The following is a 24,326-nucleotide window of genomic DNA, read 5'->3' as shown; positions in this document are numbered from 1 at the left end:
AGCCCAGCCCGCCCGCCTCCGGGCACCGCGGCGCAGGTGGAGCCGGCGCGCGCCTCCGCTGAGCTCGGGCTAGAGCCAAGAGCTGCAGCCGCGCCGAGCGCGAGGGCGGAGAAGCGGCTCCTGGGACCGGATGATTCTATACCCACTCGCAGCCCGCGTGTCAAAGAACTAAGTGCCCGACCTATGAAATATCTAAGGAGCGAAGTCAAGGCAAGCGAGTAAGAAGCGTCAAAAATTCTGTTCAAAGCGAAGAGCTTCTTCTCATCCGCGGGCCACCCTGTATCTACAGTATAAACTTTCAAATCCACTAACCCCGAGTTCCAAAAGCACAAGTCGCTTTAACACTTGTGGCCAAGCTCCCATGTTTCCCAATGCGGCGCAGCGCACGGCCTGAGTCGGGCCCGGGGAGGGACGGGCTGGTGGGGGCCACGCGACCCGAGATTCTCCGCTCAAGTCCGTGCTCCCCGGGTGAGCGGCTGATAGCTCGCGAGCCCACGTCGACGGGCCAAGGAAACGACTTCTCACTCGGGTTCCCCCGCGGGGCGGGCGGCCCAAAGCGCGAGGAGGGGCGGCTAGATGGCCGAGCCCCGGCTGGCCCGGCGACAGCGGAGGGGGCGGCGGCCGCGCCGAGGCGCACACTGGCCGCCGGGGGGCGCCCTTCCAGGCCCGGCGCTCGCAAGCCCCGCCCCCGCCCGCGCCCGCGCCCCCGGGGACCTTTTCCCCGACCGGCGCCGCCAGACGCGCCGAACCGCCTCATCCTGCCCAGAGGCGAGCGGTCTGTCTGCCCGCGCGGCCGCCCTCTAGACTCCCCGCGTGCTGCCCGAGCGTCCGGGCGGCGGGCCAGCCTCCCCGAGCCGCGCCGCCCCGGCCCCGCCGAGCGCGCGGAGCCCCGGGACAATGGGGCCGCGGTGGCTGCTGCTCTGGGCCGCGGGGCTCGGTCTGTGCAGCCCCCTGGTGTCGGCCCGCACCCGAGGCCCCAGACCAGGTGAGCATGGGCCCCGAACTCCCCTCCCGTCCGGTCCTGCAGCCCCGGGCCTCCGCGGGACCCCGGGGGTGCCCCCTGACCGCCCCTTCTCTGGGAGCCCGCTGCGGGCTCGGCCCGGACCTCTCTGCACCGACTTCTGGAGCATGCAGGGTGTGGGAGGTGGACGAGGAGGGCTCGGGCTGTCTCGGGGAAGCCGAGGGACCTCGTTGCATTTGTTGTCACTGCGGGGCCTGTTTCTCCCAGGACCACCCCGAAAAGAAAGGGGTTTCACGTTGCTCCACCAATAGCCGGTCCGGGTTTTTGTTTGGTTTTCTTTTTTCCCCAAGAGGTGGTGGAGAACCGCTCCCGCTGAAGTTTTGTTTTGTTCAAACGGCTTTTCTTGCACATTTTGAAGGCGAGGAAAGGGGTGTAGAGAAAAGCTTGGTCCCGTGGCCCGTTCAGTGGAGAATCAGGACCTGCCGCCCCGCCGGGCACAGACAGGCCTTGTATGGTGGTCGTGGTGCGGGATACCGAGTGATAGCTAGATCGCCACGAGGCGGTGGTCGCCGGGCTTTGTTTGCTTGTTTCCTAGGACCCAGTCTTCCAAGCGAGTTGAGGCAACAATCCAGCTCCTCACAAACGGCTCCCTCAGCCCCTGTGGGATGAAACCATTTCAGTTTCTGATCTGCTGGGAGACGGAGGTTTCTCACCTAGAATACATGTATTACTGTGCGTTGCGTGTATTTTAAAGTATCTGGCTGCCTGAGCAAATAAATGCATTTTCCAACTTCTCCCCCTTAAAAAAAAAAAAAAAAAACAGGGCAGAAAAGTTGTTGCCTGGAAAGAGCCTAGATAGAAAGGGATGGGGGAAATGCTGTTATTTCTTTATAGCGATACAACTTTGTAAGCTTCCTGACCGCTTCTTTTATTCCGAGTAGTAACAAATGCTAGCTGTTTTCCTTATCTGTGAAACACTGTGTATTCTGTATTGTTTTCACAACTTGGAAGGAATACAGGCAGTTGGAGATGGAGAGGTGACAGAAACACACAGAAACGGGTTTCTCTGCTCTCCATCTTTGCTCAGGGTGAGTTTGGAGGTGTGCTTTTGAGAACACTGAGAGGCCCACACAGGATCCCAAAAGTTTTGCAGCAGCTTCGCACATTATCTCTTGCAATGTTTGGGAAAGCAGAGAACTCCTGAAAAATTGTGTATGGTGACATTGATGTCAGATATCACTTTATAGATTTATTCTGGGATGTGCTCTTAACACAAATTTTTGTTTGAGATTTGGATGGTGAGGTGTTTATACAGATGCTGCGTCCATTGTGTCACCTTTCTTCGCAGTGGGTTCCCTAGGAAGGTTTTTGGCCTCTTGTAAGGGAGTGGAGTTCAGACTGCTGTTCCCCACGCTTGTTACACACATCAACCTGAATGGTGCATGCTAAGACGCTGCTATAGATAGAGCTGAATAACATTGGCCAAATCATCTGCCCCGGATTCTGGGACCACTTTATGAGGGAGAGAAGAAAAGAGGATGAGAAAGAAAAGGCACTCTTGTTAAGTGTTGTATTGTGTGTTTAACCCTGGGCCCAGAGGTGTTTTCACTACACATTGTCTCATTTCACCCCCTCACATGTTTATCCCTTTTTGCCAACTCTGAAACTAAGTCTCAGAGACTGTGTACCTAAATTCCAAAAGGAGGAGGGGATCCTGGATGCAAGAAATAGGTGGGACCTTGTCTTTGGAGAGTTTTAAGCCCCATAAAATCATCCAAAAATAGGTCTGCTTTTTATGATCACTGTGCACCTGCAATTCTAAACAATGTGTGTCTTAACCACCTGTATCTGATGGAAGGAGTCAAGAGACCCCAGTCATTGGAAACCCTTCCAGGACAAGCCTTGCCCACCAGTTTGAGCTTTCTCAAAGCACTCTCAGACTTGTCCCCACTCGTTTTGGCTTTTCCTGCAAAGTGGCTTTTCCACTTTGTGGGTCTGTCATCCCCCAGCAAAGATTATAAACTTCCGTTTATCCCTTTGGCATCTAGAACAGATGTTCACTCAGCAGATACTTGAGAAATTCCTGAGTTCATTAACCAGTTTACATTCCTTTGTCCAAGCAGTATAAGTGAGACTCTCTCATCAAAGCGTGTCAGTGTCCTAGACGTGATGTCCGTCGATTCTGTAAAGGTCTGGAGAGTAAAAGGTGCCAGAAGCGCTGATGGTGACTGTGGCAAAGGGGGTCAGATAGGAGATTCCATGTACTGCCTTCCTGCCCACAAAGTCAAGCTCAGTTCCTTAGTATAGACGAAGGTGCCTGTTCCCATGCAGGATGGGTCCCCAGCCTCCCTTATTACTGAGCCTCCCCTATTACATAATCTATTACGTTACCTGTACTTCACCCAGCCCCTGCCCTGTAGTTCCACCTCCTGGGAGCTGTGCTTTCTCTGGCTCTGTCCCAAGGCCATTCCTCTGGCCAGAATGCCCTTCCCACACCCTACTTGTTCACATTTAATTAAAAACAGCTACTTTATGTCAAGAACCTACTACAGCCAACACTCTGCCTAGACACATTACAGACACTATTTTACTTATCCCTGTATCCACCGTTTGAGTAGATGGCATCCCCATTCTACAGGTAAAAACTGAGGCCCCCAAATGGTTAAGTCACAAGTGCGGTTACAAGTGAAACAGATTTGACCACAGGCCTTTTCCGCCAAGTGCAGGCTTTCTCGACTGTCCACTATGAAGAGGAAGCCATCCAGAGCCCCCAGCCCCTCTGACAGCAGAGAAATAATCCTGCAGAGCTTCCCGGGATCCCGGAAGGCAGAGTCTGTGCCTCTCTGGCTGGGGAGCCCAGGTCTAGCACACAGAGGTGCTTAGTAAGCGTAGATGCATCGATTGTGGTCCCCTGCCTTTACTCTCTGAAGCAGATGATAAGGCAGTCTGTGCCTAGACCTCCGTCATGAACGTGCAGGTTAATTGGCCGTTACTGAGAGGCTGTCATCTTCCGCCCAACAAACGACACGAAATGAGATGGTGAAGCTGCTTGTAGTCAAGCAGAAACCTCTGAAAGTCAAATTTCTTATGAATCAGCAAGTCGTTTTCTACCCCAGCATCTCAATCACTTAGAACTTCCTCCTTCCCGTCCTTTTTGAAAGGTTGTTGTTGAATCACGCGAATACACCGGGATTCTTGGCCCCCGGAGGAGAAGAATTCAATCCGGGGCCAGAGACGAGGCTTGATCGCTCAGAGCTTTTGTGTAATAAAGTTTTATTAAAGTATAAAGGAGATAGAGAAAGCTTCTGACATAGGCATCAGAAGGGGGCAGAAAGAGTACCCCCCTGCTAGTCTTCAGCTGGATGTTATATAGTCACTAGTAGTCTGTTAATGAAAGAAAGGAATGTCCTATAATTCAGAATAGCACCAAATGGTTTATCCTGGGCCATAAAATAATTAACTTGAATCTTAAAGAAGGGCAGACCACCATACAAATAGTTTCATTTACATAGATTAGGGGAACAGTATCTGAGTGTAACATACTGGTTTGTCAAGTAGGTTTTGGGCCCAGAGATGGAACCGACTTGGACACCAAGTTTGGGGTAAAGGCGGAGTACATTAGCATGGCTTAAGACAAACATTTCCATAAGAAAAAGGCATTGGTTATCTCTAGGCTCAAGAATAGCTAACTTCAGGTGAAACCAGGTGTCATTATGGCAACACAGTATTTTAAGAGAAACCTCTCTTTAAATTTGTATAGAGAAGGAAAAAAATTGCTGGTTTGTTTCCTCCTGCCGCTTAAGAGAGATAAAAATGTCTGACACTTGCAGGCTATTTCCTCTATTTGGAGACCCCTCTCTCCTTGGGGACCCCTAGATTTCCTATCAACCTGTCTAGGAAATGACTCTCTCATTTTTCCCATTCATTCACTCCTTAGTGACCGGGGCACTGTGTTTACAGGATACGTCCTGCGGTTGGCCCACACTTCCTTTTGTGTGGGGACAGGTACTGGGGCGTTCTGGCCCCCCATCAGGAATCCTCTCACGTCATCTCTGATGGTTGCCCTTCCAGCCCTGCCTCCTCCTTTTCAGTTCAGCGTGTCTCTGCCCTGCCTTCTTTCTAAAAGCTCAGCATTTCTCTACCTTTTATGTCTAAACAGACGAGCATGCTGTCAGCCCTGACTCGCAGCTCCTCATCAGCTCTGAGCCTGCTCCTTTGCCAGCCTGCTTCCGGCCGTCGTTTCCCTGTGCCCTTGCTGCCCCTTCTCTCCTCTCTCGGGCAGCTCACTCCTGTCCTGTCACCGCAGCAGACGGACTCAGCTGAGCCTGAGTTGGAGTTCCGCTGAGACCCTGGAGTCCCCAGGACCCTGCGCTTCTCTCGTCTCACTCTCTCATTCTGGACACACATCCTTCTTTTCCCTTGAAACTCACCCTTCCTCCCTTCTTTCTTTCTCTTCCTCCTTCCCCCTCTCCCTCCTTCCTTCCTTCTTGTCTTCCTCTGCTTCCAAAATTGAGGTCAATATTGTTCAACACAGGGAATGTAGCCAATATTTTGTAATAACTTTAAATGGAAAGTAACCTTTCAAAACTGTATAAAAAGATTACCTTGAAATGAGTGAAAAGAATTTTTAAATAATTGCATTAAATAATATAAGATTGTGCCATTGAGCATATGATGCAGAAATGCAGTCTTTGACACACACAGTGCGGAGGAGGGGCACAGAGTGAAGATATATTAGAGTTAGGGGCTGACACTGCAGGACCGTTGGAACCCACCGGAAGAAATGAAGAGGACCAAACTGGGGGATAACATTAATATCAAAATTAACTCTATAGATATAAAAATAATTAAACACAATTGAGGTAGAATCTACATAGCATAAAATTAACCATTTTTAAGTTTACAGTTAGTGGCATTTAGCCCATTTACAGTGTGGTACACCTACCGCCTCTATCTAGTTCCAAAAGAAACCAGGTCACCGTCACACGCTCAGCCCCATCCCCTGCCTCCAGCTCTTGGCAGCACTGATTTGCTCTGGGTTCACCACTTCTGCATATTTCAGCACATGAGTGCAATCATATCATGTGCAGCCTTTTGTGTCTGGGGAACTGCATCCCCTTTACTGTGGGATACTCACAGAACCCCAGAAGGATCATCAGGAACCCCAGCCTGGGTTTACTTTTGACTAGGACGACAGTATCCAGGACTCACAGTTTCGACATTGAGAATTTTCTGTTTGTTTCCCTACTTTGTGGTTTATTTCATTCTGCCATTCACCTCCTCATGCTTATGCCCAAAACTGTCAGAATACACAGTTCTCTGTCTAGACTGAGCTTCCCCCAGACAGCCTCTCCCACATGGACCTTGGGATGTGTGTGTGCTTAGTCGCTCAGTCGTGTCCAATTCTTTATGATCCCACGGACCATGGCCCGCCAGCTCCGCTGTCCATGAGGATTCTCCAGGCAAGAAAACTGGAGTGGGTTGCCATTTCCTTCTCCAGGAGAACTTCCCAATCCAGGGATCGAACCCAGGTCTTTCTCATTGCAGGCAGATTCTTTACTGGCTGAGCCACCAGGGAAGCCCTTACCTTGGGATGGTGCTTGGAAAAACCCATGAAATGATGCCTCCTTTTTCTCCATCCCAAGGCATCCAATGATGTTTTACCACTTACCAGGCCATTACAGACCTTTATTTGCTTTCAAAAGAGCCTGCTTTTGGAAATAACAGGAATAATCTGAAATTTGCACTTCAAAACAAATTTATTGAACTTCAGGAAAGGATCTAATCTCATCTATTTACACTTCAAGTCTGTGGTGGATTAAAAGTCAGGTGTTATGTATTATAAAGGAGCGTTTTCCAGTGTTTTCTTTTTTGCTGACCAGCAGTAAGGACTCTAAGGAATATGCTTTACATGATGACACGGTTGCTGCCTGTATGTTCAGTAAATGCCCGGGGACAGTCATGGTGTACAGTAACAAAAGTTTTCCCAACCAGTACTTACCTTTACCACGTGCTATGCGTTCATTTTCTACGTGATTTTAAAAGCTTGTTATAGTCCTGTGCATTGATTTCATAAGCAGCGTCAGGTCCCTACCATCATCTCAACGCTGGCGCAGCAGGCCAGTTCTGTCAGCAGAACTGAAGCTTCTGTGGCGTTACGAGAAGAGTTCCACTTTCCAGGAAGTGCTGTTTATGACTGTTTCTATCATCTCTAGAACGTAGCTTCTTTGAGTTCGTGTTTACAAGCTGCAGTAGGACTTGGGTGGGGTTGGGGGTGGGGGCGTGGAAACGTTTTGGTTCTGGGGAAATCGGTGAGGTAAACATCCTTTACTGTAAATTAGTTTTCCTGTCAGCTCAGCGTCTTGTAGAGAGCGGTATCCCCACGCCTGTCCCTCTGGGTGGAGAACGCGCCTGGAGGAATGGGGAGAGCCAGGATCAGAGTCCTTCCCAGAGACCCTGCTAGTCTTCTGACCCCACGAGTTGAGTCGGGCCCTGGCCTTCGGGAGGGGCCCCCACACACGTTTTAGCACCTGCAGTGGTGTTGGGTACTCTGGTGTTTACATTTTCTGGTTGGCCTTGCTTCCTGTAACCCCTACGCCCCTGGCTTCCCCCGGGTTTGCTTTGGGATGCTCCCAGCCTGCTCCAGAGGGTGGGAGGGGCAGGCGCCACCACAGGCAGGGGCCGTCTCATCTTCAGTCTGCAGTCAGGGCTTATCTTATTCTCTGATTCTTGTCCTCAGCAGAGATTTTTGTTCATTTACTTGCTCACTTGCTTCTGCCTCATCTGAAACAGTATTCTAAACATCTCTTTCTCTGTTTTGTCCTTGACCAACTCTTACTATATCCGTCCTGTCTGTGAGGGCTGGGTTGTTGGCACGTGGTTGGTGTGTCGCCAGGGTCAGCAGGACTTGTGATTCCCAAGCAGCAGCTGTGCCCATTATCAGCCAAACTCACACACTCACATGGCCGTGTCCCACCTGCTATATATAGTCCAAAGGGTGGGCAGATTGTTTGGTGAAATGCTAGAGAAGAAAAGCGTATTCTTTCAGGAGCAGGTCCTGAATTCACAGCTTCTTTGAAGAGACAGGGTAAGTGGTGTTCAAAGAGCAGGAGCTTCAGAACCAGGCAGATGTGGCTCAGTCCCCGGCTGCCCCACTTTCTATCTGTGGGGCGTTGGATCAGTCACTTAGCCTCTCTGCACATCCATGTTGTCTGTAAAATAGGCGCTGTCATGCTTATCTCATAAAAATACTGGGATTACATGAGGTAGGTAAGTAAAATATCGAGCACAAAGTAACTGCTCAACAAATGTCTTCTTCATACCCACACCCTCCATATTCCAGAAATGCCTTGCAAGGGCTGGTGTAGCATGAATTCTCTCAGTGTAAAGCTGTGTTCACACAAACATTCAAGCACCTTTTCCCTTTCAAAACTAAGACAAAACAGAAATGAAAGCAAAAACTGTTGTCTTTAGTTTTTGGTGGCTAGTAAATGTGCATAAAATGTTTTTCTTCTTTTATTTCTCACTTTTCATTATGGAAATTTTCAAAGATACCTAATGTGGGCAGTACAATTACCCCCTATATACTTTATTTGTATCCTTACTTTCCTTCTCTCCAAATGGACAATTTTAAAGCAAATCCCAGACACAAGGTATCTTTTCATGTGTAAATATATCACTATATATTCTTAGAGATAAGAACTCTTTTCTTCATGTTACCACAGTGATGTTATAACACCTAAGAAGACTGAACAACAGTTTCTTAATATTGTGAACTATTCGAATGGTCAGTGTTCACATTTCGCTGATTGTCTCATAAATGCTTTTTCGGTTGGTTTATTTGAATTGGGATCAAATGAGTTCCGCTGTTGCATTAGGTTGACATATCCTTAAGTCTCTTTTAATCTGTAATGGTTTTCCCTCCTCTTTTTTCAAGGCTCTGTGTCAGAGAAACTGGGTCATCCCTCTTCTAGACTTTCCTGTTACATACTGGGTCTATCCAGAAGGGCTGTTCAACATGCCCTTCTCTCCTGTGCATTTTCTGTAATGTGGTCCATTTGGAGGCTTAGCCTGATTTATTTGGTTTTTCTCCAAGACTGCCTGACTTAGTGGTGTTGTGTACACACCTGTTACATCACCTGTTTGTTTGTTTGTTTTTAATTTGTTTGGCTCTACCAGTCTTAGTTGTAGCATATGGAATCTAGTGCCTTGTCCAGAGATTGTACCCAGGTCCCCTGCGCTGAGAGCACAGATCCTAGCCCCTGGACCACCAGGGAAGTCCTGTCTCTCTTTTTGAGAATTTAAGGTTGCGCAGTGGACTCAGGTGTGGTCAGGTGACCCAGTTATCAGAGTTCCTATCACTTATCCTTACACCTCAACGTTTTTTTTTTTAAGAGACTAATGATCATTGGACTAAATCTTATTTCATTAAGCACTTCATGATGCATTTCTAAATCTCACTGTTTCTGTGTTTATAAGCTGGGATTATTTTATAAAGTAGAAGTTTCCTTCATTGACTATTTGGCTTCCCCAAAATATTTTCAATATAGAAAAGGCAAGATAAATGCTGAATCTGGCCTTTATCTACCAATTTTCATACTGGGTCCCCTCGTTTCCTCCAAAAGTGACCCAAAAAGGTTTTATTTTCCTTGAAGTATAATTATGAACTCGTCAGTTCAGTCACTCAGTCGTGTCTGACTCTTTGTGACCCCGTGGTCTGCAGCACGCCAGGCCTCCCCGTCCATCACCAACTCCCAGAGCTTACTCAAACCCATGTCCATTGAGTCGGTGATGCCATCCAACCATCTCATCTTCTGTTGTCCCCTTCTCCCCCCACCCTCAGTCTTTCCCAGCATCAGGGTCTTTTCCAGTGAGTCAGCTCTTCGCATGAGGTGGCCAAAGTATTGGAGTTTCAGCTTCAGCATCAGTCCTTCCAATGAATATTCAGGACTGATTTCCTTTAGTATCCACTGGTTGGATCTCCTTTCTGAAGAGTCTTCTCCAACACCACAGTTCAAAAGCATCAATTCTTCGGTGCTCAACTTTCTTTATAGTCCAACTCTCACATCCATACCTGACTACTAGAAAAACCATAACTTTGACTAGATGGACCTTTGTTGGCAAAGTAATGTCTCTGCTTTTTAATACGCTGTCTAGTTTGGTCATAACTTTTTTCCAAGGAGCAAGCATCTTTTAATTTCATGGCTGCAGTCACCATCTGCAGTGATTTTGGAGCCCCCAAAAATAAAGTCTGTCACTCTTTCCACTGTTTCTCCATCTATTTGCCATGAAGTGATGGGACCAGATGCCATGATCTTAGTTTTCTGAATGTTGAGCTTTAAGCCAACTTTTTGACTCTCCTCTTTCACTTTCAAGAGGCTCTTTAGTTCTTCTTCTCTTTCTGCCATAAGGGTGGTGTCATCTGCATATCTGAGATTATTGATATTTCTCCTGGCAATCTTGATTCCAGTTTCTGCTTCATCGAGTCCAGCATTTCTCATGATGTACTCTGCATATAAGTTAAATAAGTAGGATGACAATATACAGCCTTGACGTACACCTTTTCCTATTTGGAACCAGTCTGTTGTTCCATGTCCAGTTCTAACTGTTGCTTCCTGACCCGCAGATAGGTTTCTCAAGAGGCAGGTCAGGTGGTCTAGTATTCCCATCTCTTTCAGAATTTTCCACAGTTTCTTGTGATCCACACAGTCAAAGGCTTTGGCATAATCAATAAAACAGAAGTAGACGTTTTTCTGGAACTCTTTTGCTTTTTCGATGATCCAACAGATGTTGGCAATTTGATCAGTGGTTCCTCTGCCTTTTCTAATAGATCTTAACAAATATGGCGTTTCTCCCACATTTCCATGCATTTCTGCCATTATTCTCTTAATGATCTTTGGCCACTGGGAAGGGCCCTTGGACTGACTTCAGAGTCTTTCTGACCTGACCCTAATGTTCTTTGAAGACATTCAAGGCTCGTCTTGTGCACTTCCTCCCCCAGATCTGGCACCAGCAGTTTCTTTAAGGAGCACTTCTTTTCATGATGTGTGGTTCCATCTGAGACCGTGGAGTATCCCACTCATGTTGTTTTCTGCTTGGAGTTAGTATGTTTCCATCATTCTTCCATCACCCCCTTCTTGATTGCTCTTTAGCCTGTAGTGTTAAGCCACTGGTGGGGAAGTGCAGGGGACAGCTGTCCTTCTCTCTGAATGTAGGCAAGGTCCTGGGATTTCTGGTTTCTTAACTCACCAAGGGTGAGCCCTCTAGGCCAGAGCTCTGAGTCAGGACTGAAGCTGGCATATTCTGGGAGGCTGACATGGTATAAGTCCCAGGATCATGAGGGACCTTGAGAGAACATCTGAGCACCACTCTGCTTCTAGGCCAGATCTCGTCAAAGTCAGAAAAAGTGCTGTGCCTGACTTACAATTTCTAAAAGTCTCCAGAGTTAGAGAGTCCACATTCAAACTCATTAGCAATAGTCTATGTTCAACAATCAAAATTACTCTAGAGCCATTTCAGGAAACCTGAATTAAGTGAAACTTTTGCAACAAATATGAGGATCAATTTTAGGACCTGTCCTAGGTTTTTTTTTTGGTTGTTTTTTTTTTAAGCCATAACTTACCAATAAAAACACAGATGGTTACAGGAGTTTTCGATCCGCTGACAGGCACTTTCTCCTTGACCTAGGACTAAAGTAAAAGCAAGATTCCCAAACTCAAATTTCAGCCCAAGGGCCACAAGCTAGTTGGATTATCTAGTCACCTGGAATTGATTTTATTCTCTCTTTGATGCTGGTATACAGTTAAATAAACAAAATTTGCTGACATCCTGTAATCCCATAAAGGCCAAAATATCAAAACCTGTGGTGGCAAGAAAAGGTGACGCCTTAGGCAATGATATCTAATCACGGGATTATGCAGTCTTCCTGGGCTCCAGCCTATAAAAATGTCATGTTCGAGTGGGTATAAAGTTTCTATCATAAACACCATACTGCCCAAGAAGGCCAAGCCAGAGAAGAAATTTTTGAAAACAAATACTGATTCCCAAAGTGTTGGGTTGGCCATAAAGTTCATCTGGGTTTTTCCGTAAGCTACAACAGAAAAAGCTGAACGAATTTTTGGCCAACCAAGACTAGCTACAGCGCAAAGCCTAATGACAGTTTTATGTTCAGGCCAAGTGACAGCATCTAAGAGTTGAGTTGTGAGTGTTGGTAGTTTTCCAGGGTGTCACTCCTCTGGGTCACGGCCTGATGCTCGTGTAGCTTGCACACGGGCATGCATGTGCTTGTCTCCCCTCTATACGTGACATGAGAGTCCTCAATCTGGCGAAGCCCCCAGAGGACTTTCTGCAGCAGAAAGTCATGTTATTTTAAGGTTCCTGTGGGTCAGCATTTTTAAGGACACATATCTTTGTGGTCCTAAAGTGCCAGAACTCATTCATTTCTTTTCTTCCGCCTCCCACACATTCATGACTTCGAGGGTAGCCTCACTTCCCTCCCACGGGGCCCGTTGAACCAGGGTCTGGATCCCACGTGACCCAATCAATACACACAGAGTGAATTAGATGCATCACAAGAGGAGGGAAGTGATCCTTGAGGGAAAGGTTGTGAATTTGAAATTTGATTTACGGCTCTGAATGCTGGGGCTCTGTACCTTACAGCCTCTCCATGTCCCTCATCACACTGAAAAACTAAACACGGTTATATGTTGAGGGAGGGAAGAGGAACACAGATTCCATCTTAATTTCTTTGCTTTTTTAATTTTTTGCTCTCAAAACAATTGAGAGCAAGAAACAAACTACATTGAAGTGATGGGGAAGGATAATAATTTCTCACACTGGTCAATTTTTGAAGTTTACAAAGTGAACATATATCCTCATTTCATGTGTGATGCTCCAAGCTGCCAGATTTGTAGGCCAGACAGGTATTGGATCTTCCCGTTTCAGTGATCCTGAGACTGAGTTCAGAGGAGTTAAGTGACTCCTGGTAGAGGCAGCTGTTGTTTGTTGTTCAGACTCTTTGGCAACCCCACGGACTGTAGCCCTCCAGGCTCCTCTGTCCATAGGATTTCCCAGGCAAGAATACTGGAGTTGGTTGCTGTTTCCTACTCCAGGGGATCTTTCTGACTCCGGTATCGAACCTGCATCTTCTGTATTGCAGGTGAATTCTTTACCGCTGAGCCATCGGGCAGAGCCAGCTTTAGAATGCAAATCTATAATTAAAAGCCAATTTAAGGACCACACCTCCTACCTGTGGGCCAGGGTACTAGAGAGACTTGGAGATTAAATAGGAACTATTTCCCACCCTTGGGGAACAACCTCGATATCTATGTACACTCAGGCTCATCACTGCAGATTTTTGTTCTTCCCATGGGACAGATCGAGACTTTATCCTCAGGGGACCCGTTCGTGCTCTTGCTGCGGTCATCTGACCTCAAGCTTTCGGTACCAGGCCCTGCTCTACTGTGGATCAGTTGGTGCCACTCTAGGTTTGCTCTTCATTTTGGAAATAGATGCCAATTTATTGTGTTTTATTTTGTGATTCTAGAAGTTCCGTTGGTTGGTTTCATTGCTATTTTCTATTTCTTCATTCATTTCAATGAAATCTTTCTCTTCCCTCATTAAGCATCGTTGCAGCACTCTGTTTAAAATCCTTATCTGCTAGTTGTAACATCTGAGTCATCTTGGGATTGGTTTCCATTGACTGTCCTTTTCTCTTGAGACTGGGTCACACTTTCCTGATTCTCTTTATAGCAAATGATTTTTAAACTGTATACTGAACATTATCCTACTGTAAACACTCAAGATTTTGTCTTATTTCTCTAAAGAGTATTGCTGTTTTTGCTTTAGCAGGCAGTTAATTTGGTTGAACTCAAACTGCAAATGTTTCCTCTTGAGCAAAAAAGCTCAAACAGCACTTCCATTCTTTTAAGTCTAGCAAAGCAGCTTCACATCTCCCCTGCTGCTGCTGCTAAGTCGCTTTGGTCATGTCCGACTCTCTGCGACCCCAGAGACGGCAGCCCACCAGGCTTCCCCATCCCTGGGGTTCTCCAGGCAAGAACACTGGAGTGGGTACATCTCCCCTGAGTGTGCCCCAAACCTGGGGCAGAATTTACACTGGACTCTGCGGCTCTCCATGCCTCTCCGACTTGCTCTTTTCTGGGATTCTTTCCTCTGTTTCCAGTGGCTGTGGCTGCCCTGAACACTGTCTTCCAGTTCTTCGGGCCACAGAGACTATGAGGTTTCTATCTGAGTTTCAGCCATCTGTCACGGCACTGACTTTGGCCTCCTCTCAAGCTAAAAGCCACTGAAAGCCAGAAACCCACCGGTTGCCATCTTTTCTTTCAAGACCCATCCCTCCCCTCCCCAACACGACTGTGAACCTACATAACTTCACGTCATTGATTCGGAGGAGGAAAGGAATCCAGAGTCTGTAATTTTTGTCTAGGGGATAGTTGGGTCTGGTAAGGACCTTCCAGAAGCAGCACTATCTCTTTTACTGCATCATGCTTTTCTGTTTAAGTTTTTGTTTGCAGGAGCATTCCACTACTGAAAAATAAAACTGAAAGCTGGAAAATTCACTGCACTTATCTCGTTTCCAGCCAGTTCTCATTCCCTCACTTGTGAGTGACATGTGTGTCCAGCCTTTGTGGTAATCACCCCCAGGGACAGAAGCCTCATCCTTTTCCCCCTGGGGTTTCTGTCCCCACTCTTCAGCTCCCCAAAGCCCAGCAGAAGCTCTCTGTCCAAGTCTCCTCCGTGACAGAATGACAGTGCAGCTCCCGGGAAGCAAACGCTGGTGGAGTTCTAGCAGCTGAATGCTGCATTTCTGTGATGAACATTTCCACTGGAGGTTTTTGGTGCAGGAGGGTGATAAAGGAAGGATGTTTGCAGCAGAGCCTTTATGGTGATTTCTAGTTGACACTCAAAAGAGCCTGGCTGGCCTGGCATCTGCCTGGATGCGTGTGGCATTTTGGAACTGAGCTGAGGGAGGCACTGACCTAGAACTGGTGCTGCTCCGCTGACCCACTGAGGAGGGAGACAGGGAAGATGACTCAAGTGGTAGGTGCCTTGCGGTTTCATTAGACGGTAACCTGAGGGACTGTGGCTTGGACCCAAAGATGATGAGAGATTAGGGACATTCTACTGTGTAAACAAGCCAAAGCTAGTAAAGGAGAGCTTCTATCATCCGGATAACTGTCATGGAAATTGGGTCCCCTCAGTCTTGCTCAAGGAGAAGGCAATGGCACCCCACTCCAGTACTCTTGCCTGGAGAATGCCATGGACGGAGGAGCCTGGTGGGCTGCAGTCCATGGGGTCGCTAAGAGGCGGACACAACTGAGCGACTTCACTTTCACTTTTCACTTTCATGCACTGGAGAAGGAAATGGCAACCCACTCCAGTGTTCTTGCCTGGAGAATCCCAGGGATGGGAGATCCTGATGGGCTGCCGTCTATGGGGTCTCCCAGAGTTGGACACGACTAGCAGCAGCAGTCTTGTTCAAAGTCACCTCTAGCTCCATAAGCTTTAAGATGTTCCCTCAACTTTCTGTGTTGATTTTTCCATGAGAGAGAATGGATTTCAAGGGGTAGCCACAAACCAAATGGAGGGAAAAAATGTATACCTGCAGGCCTATGGAGGAAAGAGAAGTCATGCAGCCTGGGGTAATTTGTTTATATAGACAGTGGCTCACATAGAAAAGAAGTCAGAGCTTTTTTCTTTCACATCAGCCTGTACTCAGCCTGTCCTGATATCTGCAGCAGAGATCTCTGAAAGTCTGTGGTTCACCTCATCTCTCTGAAGAGCAGAGCTTGAAAACCATTTGCTTGTGCCAGAACAAAATGTGGTACACTATCTTGAGTTAGCTAATGCCCTGATGAAGTCTGGGCTTCCCTGGTGGCTCAGTGGTAATGAATCCACCTGCCAGTGCAAGGAGACTCAGGTTCGATCCCTGGGTCCGGAAGATCCCCTAGAGAAGGAAATGGCAACCCACTCCATTATACTTGCCTGGGAAATCCCCAGGGACAGAGGAGCCTGGCGGGCTACAGCCCGTGGGGTCGCACAGAGTCAGATGCAATGGAGCGCACACAGAGAGACACACACACAGTCTGTCATCCATTGAGTGTCACCTGCTCTTTTACCACCAACTCTCCCAGGAAGAAAACAAAAAGCAAAAGTCACGTGTACTCTCTCCTTGTCTCTTTTGCCTTTTTAATTCATTTAAAATTTTTTTACTTTTCAGGGACAGACCCAACAAACGGTACTGTGGGTCCCCGGTCTTTCTTTCTCAGGAATTCCAATGAGGGATATGAACTAATCCCACTGCCAGAGGACGAGGACCCGAGTGAAGGTGAATTCACAGAAGGCAGATTAAGCTCAGGCAACAGAAGCAGCCCTCCTCAGAAGTCACCCCCTGCGTTTATCTCCAAAGCCGCCTCAGGATATCTGACCGGCGCCTGGCTGACTGTCTTTATCCCCTCGGTCTACACGGGCGTGTTCCTCGTCAGCCTTCCTCTGAACATCATGGCCGTCGTGGTGTTCGTCTTGAAGATGAAGGTCAAGAAGCCGGCCGTGGTGTACATGCTGCACCTGGCCGCGGCAGACGTGCTCTTCGTGTGTGTGCTTCCGTTCAAGATCAGCTACTACTTCTCCGGAAGCGACTGGAGGTTCGGGTCTGCCATGTGCCGCTTCGTCACGGCGGCCTTCTACGGGAACATGTACGCCTCCATCATGCTCATGACGGCTATCAGCGTCGACCGCTTCCTGGCCGTGGTGTACCCCATCCAGTCCCTCTCCTGGCGGACCCTGGGCCGCGCTTCCTTCATCTGCCTGGCCATCTGGGCCATGGCCATCGCGGGGGTGGCGCCCCTGCTCCTGCAGGAGCAGGCCACCCAGGTGCCGGGGCTCAACATCACCGCCTGCCACGACGTGCTCAACCAGACGCTGCTGGAAGGCTACTACTCGTACTACTTCTCCACCTTCTCCGCCGTCTTCTTCTTCGTGCCGCTGACCCTTTCCACCGTCTGTTACGTGTCCATCATCCGATGCCTTAGCTCTTCCACGGTTGCCAACCAGAACAAGAAGTCCCGGGCTTTGCTCCTGTCCGCGGCTGTCTTCTGCATCTTCATCCTTTGCTTTGGACCCACAAACATCCTTCTGCTTCTCCACTACGCGTTCCTTTCCCCTGATCCCATGACAGAGGCCTCCTACTTTGCCTACCTCCTGTGTGTGTGCGTCAGCAGCATAAGCTGTTGCATCGACCCCTTGATATACTACTATGCTTCCTCGGAGTGCCAGAGGCATCTCTCCGCGATCTTACACTGCAAAGAAAGTTCAGATCCCAGCAGCTGTAACAGCAGCGGTCAGCTGATGCCAAGTAAAATGGACACCTGCTCTAGTAACCTGAGCAGCAGCCTATACAAAAAGCTCCTAACTTAGGAAAAGGGACTGACAGTGAGTTAAAAAGAAAATGTTAAAAAAGCAAATCACCTGAGGATTCAACTTCATCCCTGACTAAAGTGTTTCCTTTACCATCCAAAACAACAAACTTGTGATTTATGTGGCTCCCTAGGAGAGCGTGTATATTTGTTAGTTACAGACAAAAGTAACAGGAATAGAAAACATTATTCCAAGAGAGTATTGCCAGAGTTACCACAAGAACTAAGCGTCTCTGTTTTCATATATTTACATGCTGATTATAGATATATGTGTGTATGTGTGAATATATACACATGGATTACATCATTTGCAGTACAGTATAGAATAGGCACTTGGAAACCCTCTCTTTTTTCACCAGAGACTATGGAAATAAACTCTGATTTTCTGATTTAACATGCCAAGTTTAGGTTGGAGTTTAACTCGGAACATCTGAAGAAGCCCATGAGTAGTGAGGGATTCTACACTTTGGACTCGCACAGCTTTTGCAAATAAATGTATTTTTAAATTGTTCAACAGCAATGTTTAAATTGTTGGGGGATGGGACTTAGTACTAGCTGTGTGTACAGAAAGTTCTTTTGTTTTTCTTGTTAAATATATCGATGTTTGAATTCTTAAAATTATTAAAGCGGATGAAAACAGATGATGTGGGTAGCATTTTTGCTGCTTTACACGCCACGTGTGTAAACTGAGAATGAGCAGAAGTCCCACCAGTGACCTGAGGCTGGCTTTCAAAGCGACTTGCCCCCCTCCCCCAGATGAAAGACTCCAGGCAGTAGATACAAGACAGAGCCACGTGTTTGCTATCCTCTGCTGGGATGCCCCCAAGGATTGGCCATGAGCTTATCATGTTTATTAGAAGTTGGAGTAGGATGTGCCATCCCAAGATATAATGAACGTAGAAGACTCCTCTGCCTATTTTAAGAGTGGAGAAAGAAGGCATGTCTGCTTGCAGCAGTTAGGCTGCAAGGGCCACTGTCAGCTGGAACCAGCCACAGACAAGCATGGACAGTCATCATGTGCTCTAGGCACGCATGGGTGCTGGGCAGACAGAGTTGAGTCAGTCTGAAACCTACTCTGGAGAATAACAAAGTGAACCAACATATGGTGTGGACAAGAAATGTATCAATATGTAAAGAAGTGCTTTTAGCCAGATGCCACCATGAAGTGCCACATAATCGAGCCTGGTGGGTGAAGAACTTTGAACATTTGGGTTACTGCTTCCTGTGATTATAACTTGAGATGAAAACATCATATATTACAGGAAGCATGTTTTTAAAAATAAGTCCTTCAGTAACAGAATATGAAATGTTTTATTACAGTGTTATTCAAGCAAGATAATTATAAATTCTGTATATAATATAATCATCAGTCTGTGTATCAACATGAAAGCAAAGTTATACATAAAAGATTGAAAAAATAAAACATCAACTAAGGAGAAAAAGTAAGTCCTTCAGGCTGACTTAATTGGACACTATTTACCAATGTTTGTTCAGTACATACTCAAATCAGATTTTTTAAAAAGCATTAATTATGTCAGATTAGAAATGGCAGAAGAAATGGAATTGACTTTGAAATCTAGGAAAATATTTTCCATTTTTTCCATTCACTTTTATTAAGAGTTAATGAAATGACTTTAAAAGCATTTTTAACCCTATGATGAGTATCAAGTACAGAATATCCTCATGTATTTAGCAAAATAATTAAAAATAATATTGATATATATCTTTTTTCCTTATGAAAAAATGTTGGCATTTTAAACAGAAAGCTGTAAGACAAGTGCTTACCAATTTAAAAGAGCAAACTGTTTCCAAATGCCATTGAATAATTTACATAAAAGTATGTATTGTAAGTAAAAGTTAACATTGTTTTTATTAATTTAGTTACTATATTCATTTTATCTAATTTAGTGAAGATATACTGTCACTGTTTATTCATTGTTTATATTGAAATACTGACTTAAAATCTGACTTAATAAGACCCATTACTGTATTATCAGTATGTACTTATAAAATATTACATCACTGTTTTTATGTTCTTTTTTTTAAATGTATATAACCTCTATTAATAAACCTGAAGGTTTGCTTGATATCTGTTTGGAATAAAATTTTATTGTGTCTTTAGAGCCTGGCAGGAAGGCCAGTCTAAGGATTTAGCTGTTGTTTGTTGTTTAGTCAGGAAGTCACCTCGGATTCTTTGTGACCCCGAGGACTGTGGCCCACCAGACTCCACTGTCCATCAAACCCGTGTCTCGTGCATTGGCAGGCAGATTCTTTACCACTCAGCCACCAGGGAAGCCATTAATGAAGAGACGATTTACAGAGGTGTGGGCCAGGGTTAAGGGGCTTCCCAGATGACACTAGTGATAAAGAACCTGCCTGCCAGTGCAGGAGACAGACGTGGGCTCAACCCCTAGGTTGGGAAAATCCCCTGGAGGAGGGCATGGTAACCCACTCCAGTGTTCTTGCCTGGAGAAGTCCATGGACAGAAGAGCCTGGGGGGCTACAGTCCATAGAGTCACACAGAGGCAGACACCACTGAAGCGACTTGGCACGCACGCACAGCCAGGGTTAAGGGAACCAAGAGCTGGTGAAGAGCCCCAGGGACTAGCCATTAAGGAAAGCTGTTACACCCCTGGCCCAAAGCAGGTTGGGGCGGGGAGGCGGAAACACATACTCTCCTCATACCTTGATGTCTGTTGGCACCTCCCATTGCTCCTGATTTTAACCTGCACCCCAAGGTCAAGGGAACCTGGGTGATACAGCCCATAAAGGTGAGTTTCTTGGGGCACAGAGAATGGAACTGGAAGGGAAAAAGAAAAGTACAATTTCTACCAAAAGCTTTGGTAGTTAATTACAAAACTTTCTGTGTCTTTTTTTTTTTTTTTTTTTTAAGCCCTTCTTAGGAAAATTTAAGGTTATATCATTGAGAATATGTTCGGATTCCTGGGTTATGAGCATCGTGGATAGTCTGCAGTTCTTTCCTAGTGAAGAAAGAAACCAATGTCAGAGGTTGAAACTTAAGGAAGAGTTGCTCTTGAGTGACACTCCTTTGCTGTTCAACACTCCCTGGGGCAGAGGGAGGAGGAGGAATTAAAAGCAAAATTATAAGTACCTATGAGAGCTGAAAGTGAACCCCAAATTCTGATAATGTATTTCTAAATGCATAGTCAACAGAAAAGTTATTTCAATTAAGAAGAATTATTCCGCACACGGCACTTTAAAGTTAACACATGAACTTAAGTTCCTGAGGCCTGGAGTCTGCATAATATTTCAGGAATGGATCTACTGAATGAAGTCAGCTCAGGTCACGGTCGCCAGAAAATGCGATCTGTCCTCAAACCAGAGAATGACCTTTAAGCCCTTCCATTGTCATTTTTAAAAATATGCTTGAAACCAAAAACATTTGAATTTTCTTAACCCAAAAAAGTATGTTTTTTCCACCAAGTCAAAAATAGGATTTTAAAGGAAGTGGAATACTTGACTGTTAAATATATACAAGGAAAATTTGAGGTTACAGTTCTTAATTTAAGAAATGAAGAGAAATGTCAGTATGTCCTTCAGGAAGTCTTAAGCTACGGAGCAAAATGGAAAAACTGAAGTAATGTTTTTGAGGAAGTTTTATCCCTGAGGCCTGGGCCTTTCCACTGGTAGCTTCTCACCTAGGTGCCATCATGAACTTAACTGGGAAAATAGTAATGAATAGTAATTTCCTGGCAGAATTGGCATAGCTGTGTGTCAAAACTGCTAGAATAAATGTGCATGGAGAATTAATTAACCACAGGATGCACTGAGTGTGATTTATGAAGGACTTGCAGTTCAGGAAGCTGTGGCCTGAGCAGAGAGGAGAAATGCTCTAATTCTGTGATTCTCAGTCCCTGAGACCCTTTCAGAATATGCACACAGTCAGAACTGTCTTGAAACACTAAGATGACGTTTTGGTCTGATTCTCTCACAAGTATCAGTTCAGTTCAGTTCAGTCGCTTAGTTGTGTCCAACTCTTTGCGACCCCATGAATTGTAGCACGCCAGGCCTCCCTGTCCATCACCAACTCCCAGAGTTCACCCAAACTCATGTGCATCAAGTCGGTGATGCCATCCAGCCATCTCATTCTCTGTGGTCCCCTTCTCCTCCTGCCCCCAATCCTTCCCAGCATCAGGGTCTTTTCCAATGAGTCAACTCTTCACATGAGGTGGCCAAAGGATTGGAGTTTCAGACTCAACATCAGTCCATCCAATGAACACCCAGGACTAGTATCCTTTAGGGTGGATTGGTTGGATCTCCCTGCAGTCCAAGGGACCCGCAAGCATCTTCTCAAGCACCACAGTTCAAAGGCATCAATTCTTCGGCACTCAGCTTTCTTCACAATCCAACTCTCACATCCATACATGACCACAGGAAAAACCATAGCCTTGACTAGATGGACCTTTGTTGGCAAAGTAATATCTCTGCTTTTCAATATGCTATCTAGGTTGGTCATAACTTTCCTTCCAAGGAGTAAGCGTCTTTTAGTTTCATGGCTGCAACCACCATCTGCAGTGATTTTGGAGCCCCCCAAAATAAAGTCTGACACTGTTTCCACTGTTTCCCCATCTATTTCTCATGAAGTGATGGGACCAGATGCCATAATCTAAGTTTTCTGAATGTTGAGCTTTAAGCCAACTTTTTCACTCTCCACTTTCACTTTCATCAAGAGGCTTTTTAGTTCCTCTTCACTTTCTGCCATAAGGGTGGTGTCATCTGCATATCTGAGATTATTGATATTTCTCCCAGAAATCTTGATTCCAGCTTGTGCTTCTTCCAGCCCAGCGTTCCTCATGATGTACTCTGCATATAAGTTAAATAAGCAAGGTGACAATATACAGCCTTGACATACACCTTTTCCTATTTGGAACCAGTCTGTTGTTCCATGTCCAGTTCTAACGGTTGCTTCCTGACCTGCATATAGATTTCTCAAGAGGCAGGTCAGGTGGTCTGGTATTCCCATCTCTTGCAGAATTTTCCACAGTTTATTGTGATCCACACAGTCAAAGGCTTTGGCACAGTCAATAGAGCAGAAATAGATGCTTTTCTGGAACTCTCCTGCTTTTTCCATGATCCAACAGATGTTGGCAATTTGATCTCTGGTTCTTCTGCCTTTTCTAAAACCAGCTTGAACATCTGGAAGTTCATGGTTCACGTATTTCTGAAGCCTGGCTTGGAGAATTTTGAGCATTACTTTACTACCATGTGAGATGAGTGCAATTGTGCGGTAGTTTGAGCATTCTTTGCAATTGCTTCTCTTTGGGATTAGAATGAAAACTGACCTTTTCCAGTCCTGTGGCCACTGCTGAGTTTTCCAAATTTGCTGGCATATTGAGTGCAGCACTTTCACAGTATCATCTTTCAGGATTTGAAATAGCTCAACTGGAATTCCATCACCTCCACTAGCTTTGTTCGTAGTGATGCTTCCTAAGGCCCACTTGACTTCACATTCCAGGATGTCTGGCTCTAGGTGAGTGATCACACCATCGTGATTACCTGGGTCGTGAAGCTCTTTTTTGTACAGTTCTTTTGTGTATTCTTGCCACCTCTTCTTAATATCTTCTGCTTCTGTTAGGTCCATACCATTTCTGTCCTTTATTGAGCCCATCTTTGCATGAAATGTCCCCTTGGTATCTCTAATTTTCTTGAAGAGATCTCTAGTCTTTCCCATTCTGTTGTTTTTCTCTATTTCTTTGCATTGATTGCTGAGGAAGGCTTTCTTATCTCTCCTTGCTATTCTTTGGAACTCTGCATTCAGATGTTTATATCTTTCCTTTTCTCCTTTGCTTTTCGCTTCTCTTCATTTCACAGCTATTTGTAAGGCCTCCTCAGACAGCCATTTTGCTTTTTTTGCATCTCTTTTCCATGGGGATGGTCTTGATCCCTGTCTCCCGTACAATGTCACGAACCTCCATCAGGTACACTGTCTGTCAAATCTAGTCCCTTAAATCCATTTTTCACGTCCACTGTATAATCATAAGGGATTTGATTTAGGTCATACCTGAATGGTCTAGTGGTTTTCCCTTTCTTCAATTTAAGTCTGAATTTGGCAATAAGGAGTTTATGATCTGAGCCACAGTCAGCTCCCGGTCTTGTTTTTGCTGACTGTAGAGAGCTTCTCCATCTTTGGCTGCAAAGAATATAATCAATCTGATTTCAGTGTTGACCATCTGGTGATGTCCATGTGTAGAGTCTTCTCTTGTGTTGTTGGAAGAGGGTGTTTGCTATGACCAGTGTGTTCTCTTGGCAAAACTCTATTAGCCTTTGCCCTGCTTCATTCCGTACTCCAAGGCCAAATTTGCCTGTTACTCCAGGTGTTTCTTGACTTCCTACTTTTGCATTCCAGTCCCCTATAATGAAAAGGACATCTTTTTTGGGTGTTAGTTCTTAAAAGGTCTTGTAGGTCTTCATAGAACCGTTCAACTTCAGCTTCTTCAGCGTTACTGGTTGGGGCATAGGCTTGGATCACCGTGATATTGAATGGTTTGCCTTGGAAACAAACAGAGATCATTCTGTCGTTTTTGAGACTGCATTCAAGTACTGCATTTCAGACTCTTTTGTTGACCATGATGGCTACTCCATTTCTTCTGAGGGCTTCCTGCCCTCAGTAGTAGATATAATGGTCATCTGAGTTAAATTCACCCATTCCAGTCCATTTTAGTTCGCTGATTCCTAGAATGTTGACATTCACTCTTGCCATCTCTTGTTTGACCCCTTCCAATTTGCCTTGATTCATGGACCTGACATTCCAGGTTCCTATGCAATATTGCTCTTTACAGCATCGGACCTTGCTTCTATCACCAGTCACATCCACAGCTGGGTATTGTTTTTGCTTTGGCTCCATCCCTTCATTCTTTCTGGAGTTATTTCTCCACTGATCTCCAGTAGCATATTGGGCACCTACTGACTTG

General features: G+C 45.9%; 1 protein-coding gene across 1 annotated transcript; it reads left to right on the top strand.

The window, feature by feature from the left end:
* The first annotated feature begins 753 nt into the window (after positions 1-753).
* Positions 754-19,481, top strand: F2R (coagulation factor II thrombin receptor). Its single transcript, XM_025296379.3, has 2 exons — positions 754-985; positions 16,200-19,481. Exons 1-2 carry the CDS (start codon positions 898-900, stop codon positions 17,393-17,395), a joined length of 1,284 nt encoding a protein of 427 aa, XP_025152164.2. The 5' UTR covers positions 754-897; the 3' UTR covers positions 17,396-19,481.
* Positions 19,482-24,326: the final 4,845 nt, after the last annotated feature.

The sequence above is a fragment of the Bubalus bubalis genome, chromosome 11 (genome assembly GCF_019923935.1).
Source record: "Bubalus bubalis isolate 160015118507 breed Murrah chromosome 11, NDDB_SH_1, whole genome shotgun sequence".
Classification (NCBI taxonomy): Eukaryota; Metazoa; Chordata; class Mammalia; order Artiodactyla; family Bovidae; genus Bubalus; species Bubalus bubalis.
Note: the sequence above shows the minus strand (reverse complement) of the source record. Positions and strands in the feature narration are given on the sequence as shown.

Excerpts from the sequence above, each read along its gene's own strand:
- F2R (XM_025296379.3), top strand. The coding sequence starts at position 898 with ATGGGGCCGCGGTGGCTGCTGCTCTGGGCCGCGGGGCTCGGTCTGTGC. Across the intron at positions 986-16,199 it reads CACCCGAGGCCCCAGACCAG|GGACAGACCCAACAAACGGT; the intron begins GTGAGCATGGGC and ends TTTACTTTTCAG.